The following is a 24764-nucleotide window of genomic DNA, read 5'->3' as shown; positions in this document are numbered from 1 at the left end:
GATGTTCCTGATACCCCCTCAAGTCTGGTGCCACAGAGCTTTTATGAGTCACCCTCTTTCTTTCCTTTCTTTTTTCTCTTCCGCTCTCGTGTTTCAGGAAGAAAGCTGAGCGTGGACGAATCTACTTCACCAACCTGCAGAGCAAGGACAACACCCCATCCATGATCAACCCCAAGCCCTGTGGCCACCTGTGCTGCTGTGCCATCAGGGGCTGTGAGGAGGTAGGGTAGTGCTAGAGGTGTTGGGCAGAAGTTGGGTGTCCCGTGGCTTGGGTCCCCACATCATCTCTCCTCTGACCTCTGTCCTCCTGCTCAGGTGGAGGCTATCGAGTATTATACCAAGCTGGAGGAGAAGCTCAAAGATGACTACAAGCGGGAGAAGGAGAAGGTTAATGAAAAGCCTCTGGGGATGGCCTTTGTCACCTTCCACAATGAGACCATCACAGCCATGTGAGTGCAGATGGTCCCGCCCTCCCCGAGAAGGTGACTTGTCCCAGCCTTTGCTTTAAATCAGAACAGCAGCACTAAGGCATCCCCTCAGCTTGTGCCTGCCAGCCTTTTGTGTCAGCCTGTCCCTCTTTCTCTTGTCTAGAATCCTCAAAGATTTCAATGCTTGTAAGTGCCAGGGCTGTGCGTGCCGTGGGGAGCCCAGAGCCTCCTCCTGCAGTGAGTCCCTCCATGTCTCCAGCTGGACTGTCAGTTACGCTCCTGACCCACAGAACATCTACTGGTGAGCAGCTCTGTAGGGTTCAGTGGCCCTGCCAGTGGGAAAGGGGAGCACCCTCCCTTTCTCCCTCTCCGTCTGCTCCTCCAGGAGCTGAGCGAGTTGTTCTTGCTGAAGCCCAGCCTGGCTGAGCTAGAGGTCTGATCTCACTGGGAGGGAGAAAGCCTTGGGCTGGCACCCCAAGTGCTGTTCACCAGGCTGGGCTGTGGTGTGCATGCAAAGCCTCACACCTGGTATTCTGCCCTGTACAGCCATTCTGATGTCCTCTTTCTCCCTCTCAGGGAACACCTCTCCATCCGGGGCTTTATATGGTGGATCCGCTGCTTTGTGATTAATGTGGTCCTCTTCATCCTTCTCTTCTTTCTCACCACTCCTGCTATCATCATCACCACTATGGACAAGTTCAATGTAACCAAGCCCGTGGAGTACCTCAATGTAAGGACTTTGGAGACAGGTGCAGGGTGGGTAACCAGGAACCACCCCAAGGCACAACATCCCCTGCAAAGCTGGGGATAGGGAGAAAGATTGTCATTGTTCCTGGGTCCTGTCAACCTGAGGCTGAGCCTGGATAGGGTGCAGTGGCATTCACAGTGCTGGGGCCTTGGCATCAGCAGAGGCAACTGTACCTTTGCCTGGCACAAGAGCTGGTTCACCATGTAACATGTGATTTCTTCTCTGCCTTGTTGCAGAACCCAATCATCACCCAGTTTTTCCCCACCCTGCTGCTGTGGTGCTTCTCTGCTCTTCTGCCCACCATTGTATACTACTCTGCCTTCTTCGAAGCACACTGGACCAGGTAAGGACAGCCAGCACCTGTTCTTACCTTCTTAGTGTGCTGATTGGCTGCTAGACGCTTCTGACTACATAAGCTATAGGCTGGATCTTTTGCTTGAACTTCTGTCTTCCACTCCAGCATGGTGTTATGTTGCACCTTTTGGGCACCTGGGGACTGCTGTGGACAGTTGTCCTGCCAGTCTTTAGCTGCTGTTGTGCAGCATGGTTGTCTGAGCAGAGCTTGACAGGTCTACAAGAAGAAGAAAGCTGGGAGGAGTTGGGGCTGGTCACTATGAGAAATGCAAGTAGCAAGGGAAGTCTTGGCTCAGGTGAGCCAGGCAGGGGTGGTGTGCCTGTATGTGTAAGATGTAGCAATTCCAAGGGAAAATCATTTTAGCTGCTCTGGTTTCTGGTCACAGAGAAGGCACTTGAAGTGCAGAGCACTAGAAGCCTGCTGCTTGTGAGACACGTTCCCTGCAGGACACTCAGTGTAACTTTTGTTTTCTGGTCTATGTTGCCCGGACTGGTGGGGGAGGGTGTCACCAGCTCTCGGGATTACAGGTCAGGGAAGATGATTGCAGAGCCTGTGAGACAAGGGGAAAGGAATGGAGACCTGATAACGGATATCAAATATGCTGGAGGAAAAGGGGATGTGTACTAGGAAGGGACAGGGTGGGATTTAGATTAGACATTGGGAACTGCTTACTGATGGAAAGCCATTGGAAGCGCAGTTTCTAGTGGTGACTGGTGGGGTGAAAGGTTAACAGCTTCTCTGTCCTCAGGTCTGGAGAGAATAGGACAACCATGCACAAGTGTTATACCTTCCTCATCTTCATGGTCTTGCTGCTACCATCTCTGGGCCTGAGCAGGTAGGAGTTGTGGGAAGGCAAGTACAAAGTTATGGAGCACAGGGAGGGTTGAGGTGCACACCTGATTGTTCTTTTCTTTTTACAACATCCTTTCCTCACTGCACTGGTGCTCTGGCCACCATCCCATTGGGAGACTGGTATTTAATGTTAGTTGAGGGAGAGCAGGCCAGACCATACATGACTGGATCTCTAGGACTTTACTGACTCAATCTGCAGATTGACATGTGCCATGATGTTACAAATAATGCAGCAAAATTTGGCATGGTAGATGAGTACGTGTGAAAAGTCTGCTTGACATCTGCTGGTGAAGGAGGCATTCTCCACCTCTGTCCTCAGCGTGCAGTCCAAATTTTGCACAAAACTAGTGAATTCCTCCTTTAAGCCAGAACTTGAATAGGTTATGCTGCTTGGCTGGGTGGGATAGTTTGGTACAGAAGTGCTCATCTCTTTGGGTGTATGCTTCAAATCTTCCTGCACTTTAAATATTGTTCTGTAGGAAATACTGATGCATCACCTGCCAGCCATTGTGGTGGGCTCTAGCGCTGAACAGGGGCCAAGTAGGAGAACAGTGTGAGAAAGAAAAAACTGGGGAGTGGGTGGGGGGCAGGGAACTCTAACTGTGCTTGCTCATTCTTTACACATTGTGGGGTCAGGGATCTTTAAGATCCCACCTAAATTCCATATTTGAGATACACCCTCTCAGTGGTGATGTCAGACAAATCCTGAGAATAAGACAAACCATCTGATAGTGGCAGAAGAATAGTCCTTCATCCCACTGGGTGACTACAGTGACTACGTGTTTGCAACACAGATTAATAAAGCCTTCTTGCATGTAAACTTGCATCTTAGGCAGGTGAATGGTCTCAGAGTGTTTGCATTTTGACCACAAAAGAGACCACACTTCCTTCTGAGGAGTCAGTCCCTCTGCTGTTGCCTGTTGAGCTCTGCACTCCACCAGTGTCAAAAGATTGGATAGTTTTATATTGAAAAACAAAATTGAGAAAAATGGGATTTGTTTCTTCTAAGGGATTTCTTTAAATCTCTTGTTGGAGGGTACCTTGTATGTAACCAATTTCTTCTGTAGAGTCAGTCATCTGTTCCTTATGTGGATGTTGCACCCAGACAGAGGAGAGAGGAGAAATATTTATAGGATTAGAGTAAAGGGATAAAAACATACATGAATAGGAAGCTTTAAATCCCTTTTTGATGTTGCATTGTTTTGTTTAGTTTTATTTTTTTCTAATGTCCAGTTTACATAATTGCTGGTGACACACTCCACAGGGAACAACACAGTCTATGGTCAGAGCTTTGAATCTCCTAGAGCAGCTTCTACATATGTGCATTTCTGTCTGTTGCTGCTTCTGATGGTTCATCTTTTCTTCTTGCCCTCTTTCCCCACAGCTTGGATGTATTTTTCCGCTGGTTGTTCGACAAAAAATTCCTTGCTGAAGCTGCCGTACGATTTGAGTAAGTGGCGTTGAGCAGAAAGGCTTTGTTTACAATGGGAGGAGGTTCTTGTTGGCATCCAGAGGTTAGGGGGACTCCCAGCTGCTGCCCTGCAAGGAGGCAGCACCCCTTGCAGCCTGCTCTTGCTGCATCTCCCCAGGTGTGTGTTCCTGCCAGACAATGGGGCTTTCTTTGTCAACTACGTTATCGCCTCCGCCTTCATCGGGAACGCCATGGACCTGCTGCGCATCCCTGGTTTGCTCATGTACATGATCCGACTCTGCCTGGCCCGCTCGGCGGCCGAGCGGAGGAACGTCAAACGCGTATGTAGCAGGGCTGAGGGATGGGGTGTGCCCGCACCCAGGGAGGGGAGTGCTGCAGTGGGGCCCTGATGGATGGGGCTCACCCGGTGCTGTGCATAGAGCTGGGTGTGTTGCAAATACCCACTCAGCTCTCAGGGTTCTCCTGCTGATGGGTCTCCGTTCCCTCCCGCAGCACCAGGCCTACGAGTTCCAGTTTGGGGCTGCTTACGCCTGGATGATGTGTGTCTTCACTGTAGTCATGACATACAGCATCACCTGCCCCATCATCGTCCCTTTTGGTAAGCCATAGCCCTCTGCCCCCGGTGCCAGAGATGGAGGGTAAGCAAGAAGGCTGATGTGGGAGAGATATTTCCTCTGTCTAGCAAAGAGGCTGATGCCCTACTTGTCTGGCTTTCTTCTCCTTCTCCCAGGGCTCATGTACATGCTGCTGAAGCACCTGGTGGACCGGTACAACCTGTATTATGCTTACCTGCCTGCCAAGCTGGACAAGAAGATCCATTCAGGGGCTGTAAATCAGGTAGTGGCAGCCCCTATCCTCTGCCTCTTCTGGCTTCTCTTCTTCTCCACAGTGCGCGCAGGTGAGCACTGGGCTGGGATGCCAACCCTTAGCCTCCTACTGAGCCACTTCCCTGGCCAGGCTCTGATCCTGGCAGCCTCCAGCCGCAGAGCATGGTCACAATCCTTTTGACACTGACATTGGTTTTCCTTTGCCCCAGGGTTCCTGGCCCCCACTTCCATGTTCACCTTTGTGGTCCTCGTGATCACCATTGTGATCTGCCTGTGTCATGTCTGCTTTGGGCACTTCAAATACCTCAGCGCTCACAACTACAAGGTGAGGCAGAATGGCTGGGTGCAGGACCCTCCTCCTTGGTAGCACAACTCAACCACATAGCAGCAGGGGCTCTGAGGGGTCCCAGCCTGCTCTTTGGCAGAGCCTGTCAACCCTGACTTCACAGAGGGGATAGTCCTTAGGCTGTCTCTGCTGCCTGTATATTGCTGAGGTGGGACAGCAAGTATGTTGCCCTGGCATTCTCAATTTCTCCTTTTCTCTCCAGATTGACCACACAGAAGTGGATGCCATAGACAATAGGCAGAATGGGAGACCTGCCACTAATCTGCCGGCTCCCAAATCAGCTGTGAGTCACTATCCCCACCTCTGTGCCCTGGCACACTCCTTGCCTCTGTTTGGAAAGGGGGAGGTAACTCCCTGTCTGAGTACCTCACTCCTCACTTTTCATTTTTCTGAGTCAGCACCTGGATCCTCCCAGTGAGGGTGGGAGGCAACTGCTGGGCACTGTGCCCCTCACCTGCTCTCGGTGATGTGTAACCCCCACACACACACCTCTTTCCCGCTGCTCCTCAGATGCTGTGCATTTACTTTCCGTCTCTCTTTCGGCTGGGACGGTGAATCCAGCCGGGTCAGTCTCCCTTCTCATTCTGCATCTTTGCACGCTTGCACGCCAGCAGAGGCTGTCACCCACCAGGCTTGTCCTAGTGCCAACACAAAGGCATCTCTGTGGACATTGCCTTGAAGGCCATGGAAGTGCTTTGGGGACTCTTCTCTCCCCTATCCAACGTTCTGAGACCCCCAGAGTCGGTTTTTGGAACTTCACCTTGGCTCAACTGTCTCACTCCGACTGCTTCCTTTCACAAGGTTTTTGTAGTGGGGATCTATGCAGGGCTGCAGAGATGAGGTAAAGCAGAGCCTCCTGCTTCCTCAGGAGAGCAGGGCTGGGGTGTGCACATGTAATCCAGGCTCCCTCCTAGGCTCCAGACAGCTAAGAGCAGCAACATTTTGCCAAAAGGAGAATCCTTATAAGAGGTAGGCAGAGCTTTAAGACACATGTGCTAGCAAAAAAGGAAGTGCAGCCTTCCAGTTCACAACGGCTCCAAAGAGCCTGAGAAGCCACATTCTTTCCTAGCCCAGATGCCCTGTCCCAGGCTGCTGGGGATTGAAACACATCCAGTGTTTCAGGGCCAAGCCTCACTCCTGGTATATTCCATAGAGTCTGGACTCTTCCTTGCCCTCCCAGCAAATCCCCATGCTCAGCCTCATGCATGGTGCTTAGTGTGGTGTGCTCTGCTTCCTGGAGAAGTTCCCTGGACTCAGGTGTGTTTCTGCTCTCTCCCTGCCCCTTGCCTGCCCCTGACAGAAGTACATCGCCCAAGTGCTGCAGGACTCCTCGCCGGAGGGCGAAGTTACAGAGTCGGAGGAGCAGGGATCGCAGGATGAGGAGCTCATCAACGCAGACGGCATGAATGACACAGATTTCCAGTCGTGTGAGGACAGCCTGATAGAGAATGAGATCCACCAGTAGGGACCTCAAAGGGCGGGAGGGGAAGGAGGCCCAGGAGCAGGGCAGGCTGTGCGCACGGAGACTGGGAAGAAGCACCTGAGGGTGCTGGCTGCTGCCCTCGCCCTCCCGCCCCCAGGGCTGCTGCCTTCAGTGAGGGCAGGGGCCCTGCTGCAAGCTCTCCATCTCCCTGCCCCTCCTCCCCTGCGCCAGCCCGGCTGCTCGGCAGGCATGCTCTTTACTAGCTACCTTCTTCAATGCATCCCTGGACCCCAGACTCCCAGAGGCTGGGGAGGAGGGGGCCATAACCCCCGCGGTGCTGCCCTGGACCTGCAGGGAGGAGGAAAGCTGGGTGCTTTGTGGGAAGGGGCATAAGGGGAACATTTGGGGTCTTCTGAGCAGGCAACTGTATCCCCTGTCTTTCTGGTGAGAAACACTAATAATTTATTAGATTTACAGGAAGGTGATGAATGAAAAATTTCAGTCAGTTTATTGGAAACCCCACCCAGGGTGGGGTTGGCTTTTGTTGCACCTTCTCCCTGTGCCTGCCTGTGTCCTTTCTCAACTGCTTCCAGCATCCAGTTGGTGTGGCATCCCAGGAGCTGGTCCAGGCCCAGGGGTGGGGACAGGCTTCCCCCTCACCACAGGGATGGTGATGCTGACCCTGACTTCGTGGTCAAGGGTGGCATCACACCAGGGAAGGGGCACTGGGTTGACATGAGCTAGATAGGCCCTTGCAGGATGAGGGGTGCTGAGGGCATTTCTCGTGAGCAGGAGGAGGCGCAGGCAGCCTCTCCCCCAGGTCCTGCTCCCTCCTCTCCCAGGAGCACAGGCGGGGGTTTGCAGCATCATTTAAAGTGGCATTTTTCTTTGCACATTTTACTCCCCTTTCAAACAAATCAACCTGACCCCCATGTGGTACTGCAGCCCCCCTTTTGCTGCCCTATGTCTGAACAGCAGGTTCAGGCTTGGGGGTGGGGAGGCTGTGTGGGGGTCTCCTGGGTGCTAGGGAGAGGGGAGAAAGGGTCTCAGGCTACAGGCCCTCAACAACCTGCCTAGATCAGCACTGCCTCATTGCAATGAGGCCCCATGGGCTTCCTTCCCTGAGCTGCTGCAGGGCCTTCCCCCAGCTGAGGTGGTGAGAGAGGGAGGGAGCCCTGGGAGAGCAGCCCCTAGGAGCTGTCTCCAGCCACGACCACCATCTTCAGGAGCACGAAAGCCTCATGAGTCTGTGCTGACTTTCTTCACCTGCCCTGACTGGTGTAGGCTCCCCTGCCACCACCCAGCCTGAGAAGGGGGGTTGTTCCTCTCCTACCTCTTGCTCTTGCCCCCTCCCTGTTGATAGCTGTGTCCCAGAGGCAGGCAGGGAACAGGATGGGTGGGAGAGGTGACTGGAGCCCCTGGCACATGGAAGGACTGACCCTGTTTAAAGACATTTTGTGAGGTTGTTTCTGGTCAGTATCAGTTGCCCTCAATTGCTTCCCCCCTCCCCTTGTGTAAAATGTAAAGGAAAATAATAAATCCCTCTGCTATTTAGCTATATTTATTTCCCTCAAACCCTGCCACCATCCTGTTTGGTGCTCGTTGCGGACACTATCACCCTCCCTTTGCCTGTCATCGTGGGTGCTGTACCAGCTCCCTGGGGCTGTACCCTGAGGGGCCAGGTGAAAGGGGACGGTCATTTACCTTGTCAATCACCCATGCTGGCCCAGGAGCTCCAAGCACTTTAATCGACCAGAACAAGTGAACTGTCAGCCCTGCCCACCTCAGCTGCCAGGAACAGTGGTCACATCTTATGGCTTTTCTCCCCTGTGCCTTCCCTAGAGGAAGGGAACCAGACCCACAGAGAGCAGGTGGGGGGCTGCTCCAGGGAGGACATAGCTGCCTTTCCTACAAGACTTCTATAGGAATCCCAGGCCTGGAGAAAAGGGTGGATGGAACAGAAGAGGTGTGGGTCTTCAGTGCATGGGGAGGGCAGGTCACACCAGCTTCCAGGGCTCAGCTGGGGCTGGAGCACACATGGGTGTGAAGAGGCATGGTGAGAGTCGCCCGTCCCTTCCAGGTAGCGGCCAGGAATGAAATGAGCATGTGAGCTGAGAGTTCCTGGTCCACTCGCAGGCTGGGGCACGGGGGATGTTGATCCTGCTTCCCTTCTTCTCACACCCACCTACTGCCCTTGCTCCTGGTCCAGCAGGTGGGCTGGGGTGCCGTGGTCTCTGTAGGTACAGCTGTGCTCCAGGGCTGCCTCTGTGGCTGGCAGGGCCCTACCCACAGAGAGCTGTGTGTTCTGAGTGGCACTGTCTGTAGAGATGTGTATAATACCCTGTATATATTTGTGTACAAAAGAAAAAAAGGAAAAAAAGGAGCTATTGTTTGCAGTCTTTTCTTTGTGGAGTGGGCTGGGACCTGGGAGGAGAGGACCCCAGCTGCTGCAGGGCTGCAGGAGCATGCGGGGTGGGGAGTAGTGTGAGCACAAGCCGTGCCCTCCTGCCAGCAGCTCAGCCGTGGCTCGCAGGCTCTCGCAGCACGAATGGCTTTCCCTCTGACTTGCAGAAGCATCAGGGACTTTGCTGCTAAAAGCAGGTAGATGGGGAGCTGTGTGTACTAAGGCTGCAATGGAGGAAGATGGTTTGGAAATGATGTGGTAGTGGAATTTCACTGGTAGCCTCATGCCACGTGTCAGCCCACCCCCATTGTTCCAATAGCAAGTTACACAGCCTCTCCTGCACTATCCATTCCGAACCTGGACACCTGGTTTGGGTGGACAGCTACAGCCTTTGGGAGCCTGTGGGGCATGCTAAACCCCTGGAGCACAGAGCAGCACTTTCCCAAAACATGACGCTGCTCATGTGTCAGCTGTGCCCTGAGTGCTGGGACAGACAGCAAGCAGCCAGCCCCCAGGATGCTCCCTGCTGCTCCCTGTGCAGGCTGGATCTGGCATGCTTCCCAGGAGCCTGCTGCATGCCATGCTCCTTACGCTGTGCACAGTGGCCGTTGCTTGGAGGGTGGCACAATGGAGAGGCGAGGCCTGGCGGGGGCTGGCCGGAGACGGACAAGTGACCCCAGCTCCATGCCCGCCTCACTATGATCGGGCTTCGTGTGCCACCAGTGCAGCACCAGCAGGGGACAAAAGACTCTCCTGCCCACAGCCAAAGGACAAGGGAAGAGGCAATGCCAGAGAACAAAAAACTGAAGACGGAAAGAAGAACTGTGCTTGCTGCCAAGTCCCTGCAGTGATCACTGTAAAAAGGAAAGCTTGAGGGAAGGAAACAAAGAAATTGCAGAGAGATTTTGCAGATGTTTTAGGGAAACGGCTTCCAAGCATAAGAGGAAGGACATGGGACAGCCTTTGTGACAGGATTATTGAGGAGCTGTCTCCTGTCCCAGGAGAAGGATCTGTGAAAGCAGCTTTGGAGGCCACTGAAGGGTAATAAGGCAGGAGCTGAACAGGACAACAGCGCCACAAGGATGGGCACAAACCCAAAGCAGGAACAAGCCCTGGCCCGACAGGCCTCTTGCTCTTTGAAAGCACAGTGCTGCCTGCAGTTCCTGCAGAGCTAAATAATGCCCCCCTTATGCAGGGACCCCCTTATGCTTCCAGCCTGTGGCAAACCTGCCTGGGAAAAAGATGGAGCAGTCCTTGCAACAGCCCAGAGCAGGGCACCCCAAGGCTGCCTCTGCACTAGGATGAGCAAGCAGAACAAGCTGCCTGTAACAGAGTCCCCTGTATAGGGACAGGGCAGCTCCAGTGGCTGCTGGCCAGGACTGGACTGGTCCTTTGTGCCTGCAGCAGCAGGACCGTGTACAGCTGGTTTAAACGTCTGGGTTGCCCTTCCCTCAGGCAAGGGACATGGCTCCTGGCCCCATGTGCAACCTGGTCCCTGCTTAGGAAGGATTTACCCCTGGGGCAAGGTGGGGTGAGGTAGAAAGCAGGTGCCTTGTGAGGCCTGGGCTCCCACAGCTCAATGCCAGTGCTGCAGTGGGTCTGTATGGGCACAGCCTGCCCAGCTGCAAACAGGTAAGGAGAGGGATCTCCAGAGCTGGTGACACCCTTTAGGTTCACCCTGTTCAGCCCTGGCACCAAAAGAATGGCACTACAGAGCCTCTGTCCTGGGATGGCGTGAGCTGAGCTGCTCATGCCAGGCCAGGCCGTGTCAGATATGCTGGGCTAAGGCACACCAGGCCAAGTTGTGCCAATCCATGCTGGGCCATGCCATGCCAGCCAAAGCCATGTTGAGCTACACAGGGCTGCACCGTAGGGTGCCAAGCCCTGTGTGGCCATGCCCGCTGGTAACAGCACCACCCAGCATAGCTGCACCATGAGTCACGGAGGGCACGCAGGGGCAGCCCCGTGTGGCTGTGGAATACCCCAGGGCAGTGGGACCTGCCCGGGGAGGGCCCTGCTGGCAGCCAGCAGCGAGGGGCAGCTGGGGGTGGGGGTGCCAGCCGGGGCACGCAGGGAGCCCGGGGCAGCAGTGATGCCCATGACCACCTGGACCACTGACTGAGGTGCTGCGGGCACGGTCCCCGCAGGCAACAGGGAAGGGAGAAGGGACACAACAGTCTGGGACATCCGGCGGCACCACCGTACTCAGCCGCGGCACTGGAAGGTCAGTAAATGCTGGGGACAAAGGTGCAGTTCAGAGCTTCACCCAGCCACGCTGGGCTGCCGGCAGTGTGGAGCGGTCACCCTCAAATCCATTCCTAGAGGAAAGTTGCTTCCTCTTTTCCTTCCAGCCTCAGTTTCCGTGCGGACCCAACCCTTTCCTCAGAACAATGGTGGAAGGAGCACGCCCATCCCGGCGGAACCCCTCCATCCCTGGGAGCTGGGAGAGGGTGACAGCAGACAGAACCTCACCACCAGCCTGGATCTATAATCCCCTCCAGTGTCTGTAAACTGTCACTGCTCCTTTAATTCCCCCTCCCACTGCCCTCCCGGCTTTGCTCGTACATCCTGCCCGCCGAAACTCCACCTTCCGCGGGGCTGTACTGAGCCGGGCTGGGCTGGGCTGAGCCGGGCTGGGCTGGGCTGGGCCGGGCCGGGCCGAGCCGAAGCGGGCAGGGCGGTGGCGGCAGCAGCTTCCGTAAGTCCATCACCCCATCCTCCCCCTTGTCCGACCCCCAGCTTGGGGTTAAGCACCGGGGGGGAGCCCGTCGCCGGGTCCGTCCGTCTCCCCCTCCCTGGCTGCTTCCTCTGTTTTCTGAGCTTATCTAAGCATGCCTACCCCTCCCATCCCTTTCTGTCTGCGGGGATTTTTGCATTACCTAACGCATCCGCAGAGACCCAGAGGCTTCCCAGTCGGGGCGGCGAGTAAACTGAATACCGCAGCCTCCCGGGATGCGCTACCGACCCCAAAGCCAAGCCCGCATCCGTCAATGGGATGCGGTAACATAAAGGGGAGCCTGTGGGAAACGAGGATCTTTGTCATCTGGAGGGCTGGAAAGGGCCCGAGAGCTGCTTGAGCACTGTGGGATGCCATGGGCAGCTGTGATGCCTTGCCCCGAGCTGAGTATGCAGCAGGATTCGGTGTGTCAGGGCTGATTTTGAGGAAGGGAACTCCCCACTTCCGTTGATTTGCAAGAGCAGCTGGCAAACCAGAGGTCTGCAAAGATTTTTGGCTGGACTTCAACAATGATGCTGCCCAAGGGTTTTGCAGTAAGAGCTAAAGTGCGCAAGGTGTCAGGGACCCTGCAGGAACCAGTGTGTTTTTTCACTCCCGCCTGGGAGGGATCGGAGGTGCCTCAAGTACTGGAAAGCATCATATTGGAGTTGGATGTCACCTGTGGTGGAAAACTGCCCTCGGGGCTTGGCTTGTCTCATCAACCCCTTCCTCCTCCGTGGAGGACCTGCAGTGTCCGTCAGCATAGGCCTGGGGAGTGTCTGTAGCTGCCCCCATTGCTTTAGAGACCCATGTGGTTCCTCTCCCATTCTGGGGTCTGAAATGCTTTCCTTTGCTCTGCGCTTGCGTGACCTCCGTCTGCACTGAGCACAGCCTGCCCGAGTATTTTGAGCCACAGAGCTAAGAATAACTCGTACGGTGCCTGTGTCTGCAGAGAGCTCCCCATGTCTGCAGCCATGGCCCGTGCTGGTACGTGGGGTGGGAAAGGGTGCAGGGAACTTGGCAGGGGCTATGGGTAGGGGAAGTTCCCTGGCCACTGGCAGGTTGTGGTGTGAGTGCCGGGGAGGTGGTGAGGTGGGATCTGGGGGCAGTATGGGCAGCTGTACCTGGGATCCCTCCTCCCTCAGGGCCCCTCAGTTCTGGCAAGTGTCTGGGGCTGGAGAAGCCATCCTGCTAGCTCTGTAGGCACCGACTGCCTTGCCCTGGGAGAGACTGCCAGGGTGCGGCTGTGGGGCAGGAGTCGTGGGAGGACCTCCATAGATTTGGGACTGTCGTAGAGGAGAGAAGGGCTGGCGCTTCCCTGGAGAAGGGTAGTGGGTTTAGAGCATCCCAGAGCAGGCAGAGTCATGGGAAAGGGTAATTTTTTTTCTTCTGAAAAGCTTCTGGCTAGGACAGCCGCATGGGTTAGCAGCCAAGTTTATGCCCTGTGTATGTGCCAGGAGCTTACACCCTATTCACTGTTGCCTGCCTTCCCTTTAGCTGTCACAGCCCTTCAGGACAAGGAAAGCCGCCTCTTTGGAGCCAGGCTGTGTCCTGCTCCCCTGGGATAGGGTACTGGGGAGGGAGTGGGCAGCACTGGGATTCCAGTTTGCTGCTCTGAGTGGGTTGCTGGCTTCTGGCTTATTTACCCAAGGACTAGACCTTACTTTCTCACATGGAGAAACCTCTGAAGTATTCGGCACCAGCCCAGCCAAGCAGGAGCTGAGATTGCTGGGGAGGGGGGCAGGATGAGCCGCAGATGCCAGTGGGCTGGGGACAGTGGCACCATGGCCCTGCTGCAGGTGACGCTGCTTGCGTGGAGGCTTGGAGCAGCCGGAGCCAGAGGCCCCTTGCAGCTTGGGCGGTGCTGTGGGTGTGCGTGCTGGCTGCTGCCATGGTGCCTGGACAGGGCTGAGAGCAGCTGGACGCCGGGAGGGGAGCTGGGACTTGCCCACCGCAGCGGGCGCGGTGGGGCAGGGCTGCGGGACCAGACATGCCTGGCAGCTGTGCCAAGCTGGTTCGGAGCTCCTGGCCGTGAGCTGCTGGTCAGAGCCCCGGGAGGATGGCCAGGCCAGGGGGAGGTGCGGGATGGGGCTCTGCGGTGTCTGTCCTGCCCCACTCTCCTAGTGCCGGGGTGCCCCGCTGAACTCCGCAGTCCCTTCCCGGTATCTCCCTGCAGGCTGCTCCTCTGGCGGTCGACGAGCCTTGAGTCATCCTCCCTATCCACCCTGTGTGTGTGTGTATGCCGTCCCGCCTCTTCCTTCCCTGTCCTTCTCTGGCCCCATAGCTAGAACTATCTGCTGGGCTCCTCCCTACCCGGCACTATTGACTCAGTGCTCAGGCAGCCGGGCCGGCTTTCGGAGAAGAGGGAAAAGGAGAGGGAGAGGCCCCTGGGGGTGGGAGAAGCCGCAGGCAGCCGCTGACGCCCTCCCGGCCGAGGCGGGTGAGGAGGAGCCGGGACGAGGGAAGAACCCGGAAAACTGCGCCGGGAGGAGAGGCTGACGAGGTTGGAAAGCGTCTGGAATTCCTCCGGGCTCAGCCTTTTGGCATGGCGGGGACAGGACAGGACCCATGACCTAGGTGCTGGGGACTGCCTTCTCTCAGCCCGCGCTCAGTGCTGCTTTGCCCCCTTGGTGTCCTCTAAAGACAGCAGGGCTGCAACAGCCAGGCTGGAGGACAGGGCTCAGAACGGGGCTGCTGCTGGGGATGGGGCCTGGGACGTTCTCCTGGTGTGTGTGTGCCCACCCTGGGGTGCTCCGCTGTCACTGGGCTCACTGGACCAGGCATTGCTGCTGGAGAGGGTCCCTGCTGTGGGAGTGGTGGGGAACTGGGGATTCAGCCTCCAAGCCTGGCTCTGTGTGATGGCTGAAATCCCCAGGGGAGAGCAAGGTGGCAGCCGTGCCTCAAGGCGGCCGTGCCCGTTCTGTTGCAGGGAGTGGAGCGGGAGGCAGCGGTGCTGGTGCCGAGCTATGATGCCCTTTGGCGGGATGGCTGCTCGTGTCGAGAGAGACCGCCTGAGAGCCGAGGGGCTTGGCCAGCACCACAACGCCATCAAGTACCTCAACCAGGACTATGAGGCCCTCAAGCAGCAGTGCATCGAGAGTGGCACCCTCTTCAGGGATCCCCAGTTCCCAGCTGGCCCAACTGCCCTTGGATTCAAGGAGCTGGGGCCACACTCCAGCAAGACACGGGGAGTGGAGTGGAAGCGTCCGTCGGTAAGTGCTGGGCTTGCTTTTTCTGCAGGGCTGGCGTCCCTGTCCTGCATGTCTGCACTGATGTGGTGTGCTGAGCTGCAGACTGGCCTTGCTGGCACCCCTCAGTGCTTGGGTCCCTGGAGTGCTGCAGAGCCACTTTCCCAAGGGCCCAGGGCCGTTCCCTATGAGTGTCTGCTCAGAAAAGTATTGTGTCTAGCAGGCACTGCTTCCTCTGGGAAGCAGACTGTGGGCTTCAAAAGAAGGTGGTTGTGTTCTTGCTCCTAGGTGCCATGGCATGGATGTGTCACCCTCAGTAGCTGGGGCTTTTGAGAGTGCATATCCCCTGGTGCCATGAGGGCGAGGGGAATGTCATTCAGCCTTGTCCTCCCATAGATACAGCAAATCTTGCCTTGCCTTACCGTGATGGCCTTGGACTTGCAGTCAAGCACCCTTCCCTAGCTGAGGGCAGGTGGGGTACATCTCACAGGGACCATATACCATTTCTCTCAAGTCAGAGCTGCAGTGGGTGCCAGCCCTGCTAAAGCCCAGGCCCTGCCAAGATCCAGCCCCAGCATCTGGTTCTGTCCTTCTGCAGGAATTAGTGGATGACCCTCAGTTCATCGTTGGCGGTGCCACCCGGACAGACATCTGCCAGGGGGCTCTGGGTGAGTGTTGAAGCTTTGTCCCTGGACCTTGGTCCAGGCAGCAGTGACTGGGGAGGGTTGGGTGGCCCTTTCTAGTCAGTGAGGTGGAAACTGCAAGTCAGGGGGCATCCTGTGTCTCCTGGTAGCTCTAGGTTAAAGCTCCACAAAAATGAGTTGATGTGTGCACAGCTTGACCGTGCTGAGATCAGTGGAGATTCTGGGTGCATCCATGCCTCACACATGCTGACAACAATGCCAGGAGCTGCTCCAAAGAGCTCCCTGCTTTGGTAAATGGTGAGGGATGGCAGCTGCATGACAATAACAAACTGAGCTGCTGCTGCTGGTGGTGTTGAGAAAATGCTTGTGAACAAATGTGGGGTGGCAGAAGGGTATGGAGAGGTGTACAAGTGATAATTTGTCTTTTCTCAGGGGGCGTCTCCCAAGGCAAAGGCACTGAGGCAAGGAAAGAAGTGTGAATGGGCTGGGTAGGCTAGCAGAGTTGAACCACAGCTGGGATTTTGTGGTCACCAGAAACAGATCCTGGTACCACAGACAGTGTTGTCCTGACTGGGGGCAAGTAGGGCACTTGATTGGGAGTACTGTATACCTTAGCACATTTAGCATGCTGTTTTCAGGGCTGACTACATTTAATATACCCAGTAATTAGGACAAACTTGAGGTGGCAATTGGAGTGCATAACAGCCCAAAGCGCTGTGGTAGTGTTCACTTGGTCATTAAAAACTCGGAAATGGCATTTTGTCAAACCACAGCCCAGCTACAGGTTATCCAGGCTTGAGGCTAAGGTGTGAAAGGCTTCAAAGGTATAAAAGAAAAGAGAATTAAGTCAAAGAATTTAAAGCACATTGGCCTGGAGCAGCACTTGTGGTTAAGATCACTCGGAAGGAAAAGTGCGGTGGCATTGCTTGCAATTTGAGAAGCTGGGGCAGCAGCATGAAACCGCTCGCTTGCTAAAATGGCTTCTTACATGCAAAGTGTAATTGTGCTGCAGAACTGCTGTCTGAGACACGGAGGGCAGTCAAATGAATGAGTTACAGGAGGGTCCAGATAAATGGCTGCAGGAGGGGGCTGTTGGTGCTGACTGTGTGTGGTGGTCTGGACACAGGCTCCAGGTGAAGGAGGAATGTTCCTTGTTGCCTTGAGCTAATCCTTCTCTCTGTGGGCAGGCTGAGCAAGCCTGAATCACTGAGTTCTGCTTGCTGGACCTTGTCTGGTTTTTCGGTGGACTTTTTGAGCTGGGTAGCCACAAACATTTGCAAAGAGAGCGCACCATGGGCTCCTAAACATGCATCACCTACCCTCCCAGCTAGGGAGGTGATGGGTACTCATACCAGCTTCCTCTCCTTCCCCAGGTGACTGCTGGCTGCTGGCTGCCATTGGCTCCCTCACGCTCAACGAGGAGCTCCTGCACCGCGTGGTGCCCCATGGACAGAGCTTCCAGGAGGACTATGCTGGCATTTTTCACTTCCAGGTGGGCTGGGAGCTTTTGGCCCTCTGCAGCTGGTGGGCTGTGGCAGAAGCGAGAGTGGTGGGTTGAGGCCATCCCTCTGGGGGAGGGATGATGCCATGTGATGCTCTGAGCTCACTCCACTCCCTCATCACCCCCCAGATCTGGCAGTTCGGCGAGTGGGTGGACGTGGTGGTGGATGACCTGCTGCCCACCAAGGATGGGGAGCTTCTGTTTGTGCACTCGGCGGAGTGCACCGAGTTCTGGAGTGCTCTGCTGGAGAAGGCCTATGCAAAGTGGGTATCCCCATGGTGGGCACGTGGGTGGGCATGTGAGGGGTGGAGGGAGGGGAGTCTCCTGTGCCGCTGGCCCTGCCTGTGCTGGGTGTCAGGGCAGTGCAGTGCGCTACCTGCTCATCTCCTCACGCGCCCCTCAGGCTGAACGGCTGCTACGAGTCACTCTCGGGGGGCAGCACCACCGAGGGCTTCGAGGACTTCACGGGCGGCGTGGCGGAGATGTACGACCTGAAGCGGCCGCCGCGCAACATGGCGCACATCATCCGCAAGGCGCTGGAGAGGGGCTCCCTGCTGGGCTGCTCCATCGACGTGAGTGACGGGATGGGCCGGGATGGGCCGGCTCTGCCGCAGCGCTGGCCACAGCGAGGCTCACAGCCAAGGCTGGGTCAGCACTCCCCTCACTGGGACACCGGGGCAAGGTTACTCCTTTGCCCTCCTGCCACAGCTCCCTTTCCAGAGCCAGCGTGGCAGCCCTGTGGCACAACACGTGGCTCCTTTGGATGGAGCGGGATTGTTCATCTCCAGTGCAGGACAAGGCACTGCCTTTAACTCTGGCCATGCTTTGCATCAGCAAATTACCTGGAGCGGGGTTTTTAAATTCTGAACTTTGGGTGGTTCCTTGATGGATCTTTGGTGTGCTAAGGAAACTGGCTTTAAATTGTCCCCAAGCAGCAGTCTTTGAGCACAGGGAGCTGCTACCTGCTAGTTCTCTTGGCTGGAGCAGTGCGAAGCAAGGAGAATTCTCCACACAGTGGAGGGAAGGGATTGGGATAAGACTATATGAATTCAGTCCTATTGATTTGAGCATTACACATTCTCCTCAGATCACAAGTGCCTTTGATATGGAAGCAGTGACCTTCAAGAAGCTGGTGAAGGGCCACGCCTATTCTGTGACGGCCTTCAGAGATGTGAGTCACCTAGGTTAGGCTTTAATAGCAATATCAGCCTGGCTAGTGGCATGGGCTCCAACTCCTGTGTCTGGTGTCTGGCAGGTGAACTACCGGGGCCAGCAGGAGCAACTCATCCGCATCAGGAACCCCTGGGGTCAGGTGGAGTGGACTGGAGCCTGGAGTGATGGGTGAGCAGGACAGAAGGGATGGCAGTCTCGCTCTGTCAGGCCAGTGAGCACTGCACACGCAGCAGTCAAGCATGGGGCATTGAGGGGAAGCTCACAGTGTGCAGAGCCCTTTGCATCAGAAAGAGAAGAGTTATAGGCCAGCTCTGAACTCCTCTCAGGAGTCCTTATCTAATTGTCTCTCTCCTGCTATTCCAGATCCTCTGAGTGGAACAACATTGACCCTGACGAGAGGGAAGAGCTGCAGCTGAAGATGGAGGATGGAGAGTTCTGGTGAGTGCTGGAGCAAAGTGCTGCTTTATTTCAGCAGCCTGTCTGGGAAGGAGCAGAGGAGCTGGGGAGAGATCCTGCAGTCGTGCTTCACCTGAAGCGCATGACCTACCTTTATGAGCTGGCTTCCCAGCACTGGAGAGCTTGCCAACATTTTCTCATCTGATCTAGTTAATAATTTTCCTCCCTTGAAGGAAATTCAGGCCAACTAAATGCAAAACAAACATGTAGGAAGAGTAAACATCCCAAAACCAGCACAAGGCTTTAAATAAACTATAACTCTTTAGGGTAAAAGATTTTACTGTCATTTAATTCTCCTAAAATGTTAGCTGGGTCCAGAGCTACTTGTGCTTTCCTCCCTGCCCACAGCAGTGCCCTGGCCTGAGCCCCTCCTTGCCTCCCACAGGATGTCGTTCCGGGACTTCATGAGGGAGTTCTCCAGGCTGGAGATCTGCAACCTGACCCCCGATGCCCTGACCAAGGACGAGCTCAGCAGGTGGCACACACAGGTGTTCGAGGGCACGTGGCGCCGGGGGAGCACTGCCGGGGGCTGCAGGAATCACCCAGGTACCTCTGGCCTCCACACCTGTGCTCCTGGCAGCATGATGGAACCAGGCATCTCATCCATGCATCCCCTTCCTCCCAGCCACATTCTGGATCAACCCTCAGTTTAAGATCAAGCTGCTGGAAGAAGATGATGACCCTGGGGACGACGAGGTGGCCTGCAGCTTCCTGGTGGCTCTGATGCAGAAGCACCGGCGGCGGGAGCGGCGCGTGGGAGGTGACATGCACACCATCGGCTTTGCTGTCTACGAGGTAACCCCTGCCCGCCCCCAGGCTCCTTCCCTGGGACAGGCTCAGCCCTGCCAGTCCCACCTCAACCCCAGCCCTCAAGAAAATCTTTCCCACCAGCTTTGGCCAGCTGTGGGCTAATGCCCCCCAGCCTGTGCTCCCTGCAGCTGTAAGGGATGTGGCAGGTGCTGGGATTCTGATTTTTTTCCCCTCTTCCCTCCTATCTGCAGGTTCCTGAGGAGGTATGATCTGAGCTGTCAGAGCCTACCCCATCTTGGAGGGAAGCACAAGACTGGGCAAAAATGGATTGCTGCATCCAGTGGCATGGGAGCTCCACAGCACTGGCTGTGGCTAGTGTGCCAGTGGGAGCTGGGCACCTCCATGTGGGAGGGAGGGAGGGATGGCCCCTAGTGGATGGGCACGGCAGGGCTGTCCTACCTGATGTGGCCCGTGCTGGTCCCACCACTCCCTGTGGGTGCTTCCCGTTGTGGTCCACAAGCACATTCCTTCCCCCAGGCCCAGGGCATGCAGAATGTGCACTTGAAGAAGGACTTCTTCCTGCGAAACCAGTCCCGGGCACGGTCTGAGACCTTCATCAACCTGCGGGAGGTGAGCAACCAGATCCGGCTGCCCCCCGGCGAGTACATCGTGGTGCCCTCCACCTTCGAGCCGCACAAGGAGGCCGACTTCGTCCTGCGGGTCTTCACCGAGAAGCAATCGGACACAGCGTGAGTCCCGGCCCCCTGGCAGGGACACCCCGTGTCTGTCAGCACTGGGGTGTCCCCCCCTGCACCTTGCCAGCTCCCCTGCTGGCTGGGAGATTGCTCATCACGTTGTTTTCCCCTCTCTGCCCCAGGGAGCTGGATGAGGAGATCACGGCAGACCTGGCAGATGAGGTAGGAGGCGCCACTTTGGATCGGCTGGTGCTGAGGCTCCGGCACTTGGGAGGGGGAGGCTGGAGTGTCAGTGTGGCTGGAGAGGGGCTGGCAAGGTTGGCGTGATGGAGGTGTAGGAATTAACAAAGATGAGAAGAACAAAGAAGAGCTTCCTTTCCAGTTGGCATTTATTGAGCCTGGAAGGCAGGGCAGAGCCTGGGTTTGACCACTAACCTCTTCTTTCTGGTTTGCATCACCCCAGGAGGAAATAACTGAGGATGACATAGAGGACAGCTTCAAGAACATGTTCCAGCAGCTGGCAGGGGAGGTGGGTACGGCTGCACTGAGCTCTGGAAAGCCCTCTGGGGAGGGGAGGGGACAGGACTGAACCCCTGGCCGTGGGAGTTCCAGCCCACCCCACCTCACTCAGTCCCATCCTGCAGACAAGTCCATCTTTGCTGTGGCTCAGCCCAGCTGCCCGCAGGGATGGTGTGATGACAGGGGCAGATTTGGGGAAGAGCACCCAGCTGTGACCAAAACACTTCTGTGTACAAGAAATGTAATGGTATCTTCATGTTTTGTGACTAAGGCAGAGATGTTTAGGCAGGAGGGGGACAATGGCCACAAGTGGGGTGGAGAGCAGGCAAGGGGTGATCCTAACTCTGCTTCTGTTCCAGGACATGGAAATCAACGTCTTTGAGCTTCGGACTATTCTGAACAGAGTCATCGCAAGACGTAAGCACTACTCTTCCTACCCCTGCTCCCTGCAGCCCAGGTTGCTCAGCAGGCTGGGTTTTGGTGCATGTGCTCAACCTCCTCCTTCCTCCTCAGACAAAGACCTGAAAACGGATGGGTTCAGCCTGGACTCCTGCCGTAACATGGTCAACCTGATGGATGTATCCTCCTGGTGCTGTGGGCCAGGGCTGGTTTTTGTGGTGCTCAGCCTGCAAGAAACAAGACTTGTCTCTTGGAGCTGGGGCTTGGCTCTCCAGCAGTGCTGAAGCTGTTTAACTGGGGGAAGAAAGGAAGGGTCCTTATGGCTTCAGAGCCACCTGTCCTACACCCTTCAACTTCAGCAGCAGGTTTTTTGGCAAGGGCCATCACTTCCCCTGCTTGCTTGGGCCCTGGCTCTGCCACCAAAAGCCCAGCACGGTCCCACCCCATGCCTTCTACTTTCACCTCCAGGAGGAAGTTCCTGTGTTTCACTTCCCATGGGCTCCTTAGCCTGATGTGCTGTTGTGCCACCCAGCCTTTGAGGCACTCCTCAAAGGAAACAAGGACTGTTGGGTTTCTTTCCTCCAAACCATCCTGCCCAGCTGCTGTGGATGAGTCAAGTGACAGGAGCCATGGCCAGTGTCCTGCTTGTACAAGGACATGCAGCTGGGGAGTCTGGCAAGGAGCACCTCTGAGCCCTTCTCCAGCCTGGCCCTACAACATTCCTTTTGCTGCAGGCCAGCCCAGCTTTGGTCCAAGGACAGCACAGCAATGTGCTTCCTACAGCAGCAGCACAGCTGCTCCCAGGGAGTGGCAGGGCTGCTGGTTCAAGTCTTACCCTTTCCTTGCTGGGTTACAGGCTTTTATTTTGTTGATGGGGGAAGGTTGGGGGAAAAATTGGACAGGCCAAGTGTGTCCAGGCTTTTGTCACCTCCTGTGGCTGGGATCTGGTAGCTTTGCCTTTGTACCCTCCCCTTTCTTGGCTGCTTTGACCTCCTTGACCCTCTGCCTCCCAGAAAGATGGCAGTGCCCGCCTTGGGCTGGTGGAGTTCCAGATCCTGTGGAACAAGATCCGGAGCTGGCTGGTGAGGAGGAGAGGGGGCATGGTGCACTGCACAGGGGTAGCACCCCTCCTGAGGCAGCAAGGAGGGGGGACAGCCAGCCTGGAGGCCACAGGAGAGCCCTCCCTTCATGTCTCCTGTGATGTTTTTGCAGACGATCTATCGCCAGTACGACCTGGACAAGTCAGGCACCATGAGCTCCTATGAGATGCGCATGGCTCTGGAGTCAGCAGGTAGGTCTGGAGAAGGATGGGACTGGGCTGGAGGCTGGGCAGGGGACTCCTGCTGTCAGAGTCCTGTCCTAAATAGCAGGAGAAGAGCGTGACCAGCTTATATTGCATGCTTGAAGCCAACCTGTTGTAGTGAGATGCGGCCCCTGTATGCACCAGGCTTTCTGCATCACAGCTGTGCCAAGTGTTGGAGCCTGAGTTGGAGATGCACACAGGATGGTCCCAGCCTCTGGCTGCTCTGGCCTGCAGAATCCCATGCTGGCAAAGCAGAGGCTGGGGTGGATTAGTGAGCTAACTAGTCATATATGGCTGCAGGGAGAGCATCCCCTCTTCCTGCTGAGGCTGGACACAGTGCCCTTCCTTGGGCACTGGATTGGTGGACCCTTTGTGTGGATGCATGGACTTTCACACCTACACCCTGCTCTGCTGCCTCCCTGGGGGCTGACTGCTCTCTGCCTTGCAGGTTTCAAGCTGAACAACAAGCTGCATCAGGTGGTGGTGGCACGCTATGCAGACAGTGACATGGGCGTGGACTTTGACAACTTTGTCTGCTGCCTCCTGAAGCTGGAGACCATGTTCAGTGAGTGATGGCCCTGGGGCAGGCAGGCAGGGCAGGGACAGAGAGATGTGTTGCTCACTTTGCTTGTGTTCCTGTAGGGTTCTTCCGTAGCATGGACCCTGATGGCACTGGCACTGCTGTCATGAACCTTTCTGAGGTGAGAGTTCAGCCCAGTGAAAGTTGGGGTGGGAAACAAGGGGACACAGCATTAGGGTGAATGGGGCACCTGGGGTGGGTGATAGAAAGCCCTCCAGCCCCCTGGGTAGGGAAAGAACCCATAAAAGATCAAGGTGAGTAAACAGGACTGCTGCAGGCTCTGTGTTTCATGGAGGGCTGTTAAAATTGACTTATGAGGACACCAAAAATGCACCCTGCTCATTCCTTCTCCCTCTCCTTCCCAGTGGCTGCTGCTGACCATGTGTGGCTAGGAGTTACAACAGATCTGCTGCAGCTGGGACACCCCGATGGGCCACGCCCACTCCAAGTGCCTCCCCTTGGATCTATGGATACAGGATACTCTTCCCCCCTTGCTCCATGCCACTGGTGGCTGAGCCACCAGCCCTGCCTCCCAGCAAGCCTCACACCATCTTCTCCAGTGGACCAGGGGTCAAGGCAGGCAGGGGATTCCCTTCTCCTCTTCTGGGCTGGGTTCTTTCCACATGCCCTTGCTCCCTCTCACCCCAGAGGAGGAGGAGGGCGAGCAGCACGGGGTACCTGTGAGTCCCTGCATGGTGGCAGGCTGGGGCCAGCTGCAGAGCAGGAGGGGCAGCTGCTGGGGCACCAGGGGGAGGACACAGGTATCGCCTGCTCCAGTGCTGAGCCACCCCTCCAGCACGCCTTGCCTGTCTGCACCCACACCTGGCAGCAGCAGCACATACTGCCGTGCTCAGGCAGCATGTTCCCAAGGGAGCCACAGGGGCCTTCTGGGAGGAGGGATGGCCACACTGGCTGTCATCAAGCCCTTGCACCATTCTTAGCACTCCTAAGCACGACCAAAGCGTGGAGCCTGCTGGCTCCTTTCTGCGTGGCCTTCAGCACATCCCTTCCACCTCCATGCCCTAAGGGCTGGCCTAAGCCCAGCACTGGGTCAAGCTCTACAGCTCAAGCACTGAATGTTTTGGGGCTCCTCCATCATGTGTGCACATGCAACCCTGTATTGCAGCACTGAAGCTCCTCTTGTCCATGCAGGCACAGCCGTGCCATCACTGTCACAGCAGCCTGGCCTCCTCTCCCATCCCTGGGAGCTCCTGGGACATCTGCTGCCCTTGGTCAATGGCCCACAGCAGGGCTAGGGGGTACAGCACCCAAGAGGCAATGCCTTCCTCCAGAGAGCAGGGGGTGGTGGTTTATGGGAGTCTTCAGCACAAAGTTGGGTTTTTACTCCCAATCCCTCATCCTCCCATGCTGTAACATTCTCCTCTTACCTTGGGCTCCATCTTTGCTCTCCATCAGAGCAGATGAACTCCAGTGCCAACATATTTGCACTTCTCTGTGCTACTCCATTTGCCTCGCCTTCTCCTGGGGTGGTGGGGTGGCTCCAGCCTGGCAGTGGGCCAGGGCCTGTCCCCTGCCCTGTAGAGGCAGACAGGCAGTTTGCTCCCCAGACCCCTGTTGTCACTGGAGGATGCAGTGACCTGCAGCAATAACCACTGCTGCCTGCCCAGCAGCTCTGCTTCCTCACCCTGCTCACTGTGCTCTCCAGGAATAAACAGATCTGTTAGACCTGTGCTCTGGGAGGTGTCCTGGGGTCTGTTACACCTGTGCTCTGGGAGGTGTCCTGGTGTCTGTTACACCTGTGCTCTGGGAGGTGTCCTGGGGTCTGTTACACCTGTGCTCTGGGAGGTGTCCTGGGGTCTGTTACACCTGTGCTCTGGGAGGTGTCCTGGGGTCTGCGTCCTCCCTCTGCTCGCTGTGGGCCGGTGCAGAGCCAAGCCCAGGTCACTTGGCTGCTTGCCCAGCCTGGAGCAACACCATCAGGACAGGACTTGCTGTGGGGCTGGAGACATCCACATTCCCTAGGATTTTATGAAATTTGCCTCTTCCTTTGCACAGGTGTCTCAA

General features: G+C 56.2%; 2 protein-coding genes across 5 annotated transcripts in view; both read left to right on the top strand.

Moving 5' to 3' along the window:
- Nucleotides 1-8794, top strand: part of TMEM63B (transmembrane protein 63B) — a 48936-nt gene extending 40142 nt beyond the window's left edge. For both annotated transcript variants that reach the window (XM_059468537.1, XM_059468536.1), the window contains 13 exons: nucleotides 98-221; nucleotides 316-449; nucleotides 592-729; nucleotides 1005-1158; nucleotides 1413-1519; nucleotides 2280-2366; nucleotides 3768-3833; nucleotides 3973-4135; nucleotides 4308-4413; nucleotides 4546-4713; nucleotides 4852-4967; nucleotides 5191-5271; nucleotides 6289-8794. In XM_059468537.1, coding sequence (XP_059324520.1) covers nucleotides 98-221; nucleotides 316-449; nucleotides 592-729; nucleotides 1005-1158; nucleotides 1413-1519; nucleotides 2280-2366; nucleotides 3768-3833; nucleotides 3973-4135; nucleotides 4308-4413; nucleotides 4546-4713; nucleotides 4852-4967; nucleotides 5191-5271; nucleotides 6289-6453 — 1609 coding nt within the window. In that variant the 3' untranslated portion in view covers nucleotides 6454-8794. The remainder of the gene's footprint in view (nucleotides 1-97; nucleotides 222-315; nucleotides 450-591; nucleotides 730-1004; nucleotides 1159-1412; nucleotides 1520-2279; nucleotides 2367-3767; nucleotides 3834-3972; nucleotides 4136-4307; nucleotides 4414-4545; nucleotides 4714-4851; nucleotides 4968-5190; nucleotides 5272-6288) is intronic.
- A 2669-nt stretch (nucleotides 8795-11463) lies between these two features.
- Nucleotides 11464-24430, top strand: CAPN11 (calpain 11). 3 transcript variants are annotated; one of them, XM_059467821.1, is made up of 22 exons: nucleotides 11464-11513; nucleotides 14461-14743; nucleotides 15318-15387; nucleotides 16737-16855; nucleotides 16994-17127; nucleotides 17268-17436; nucleotides 17952-18035; nucleotides 18120-18205; nucleotides 18401-18475; nucleotides 18879-19039; nucleotides 19119-19288; nucleotides 19495-19506; nucleotides 19781-19992; nucleotides 20121-20160; nucleotides 20402-20467; nucleotides 20817-20874; nucleotides 20971-21035; nucleotides 21870-21938; nucleotides 22069-22147; nucleotides 22608-22724; nucleotides 22802-22860; nucleotides 23105-24430. In XM_059467821.1, the coding sequence occupies exons 2-22, from the start codon at nucleotides 14498-14500 to the stop codon at nucleotides 23129-23131; spliced, it is 2118 nt and encodes a 705-aa protein (XP_059323804.1). In that variant the 5' UTR covers nucleotides 11464-11513; nucleotides 14461-14497; the 3' UTR covers nucleotides 23132-24430. The 3 variants fall into 3 exon arrangements, with proteins under 3 accessions (XP_059323804.1, XP_059323805.1, XP_059323803.1); XM_059467822.1 differs by lacking the exon at nucleotides 11464-11513 and adding an exon at nucleotides 12399-12518; XM_059467820.1 differs by lacking the exon at nucleotides 11464-11513 and adding an exon at nucleotides 14090-14108.
- The last annotated feature ends 334 nt before the right edge of the window (nucleotides 24431-24764 follow it).

This window comes from Ammospiza nelsoni, chromosome 3 (assembly GCF_027579445.1).
Source record: "Ammospiza nelsoni isolate bAmmNel1 chromosome 3, bAmmNel1.pri, whole genome shotgun sequence".
Lineage (NCBI taxonomy): Eukaryota > Metazoa > Chordata > Aves > Passeriformes > Passerellidae > Ammospiza > Ammospiza nelsoni.
The sequence above is the reverse complement of the archived record's forward strand: the minus strand, read 5'-3'. Positions and strand labels throughout refer to the sequence as shown.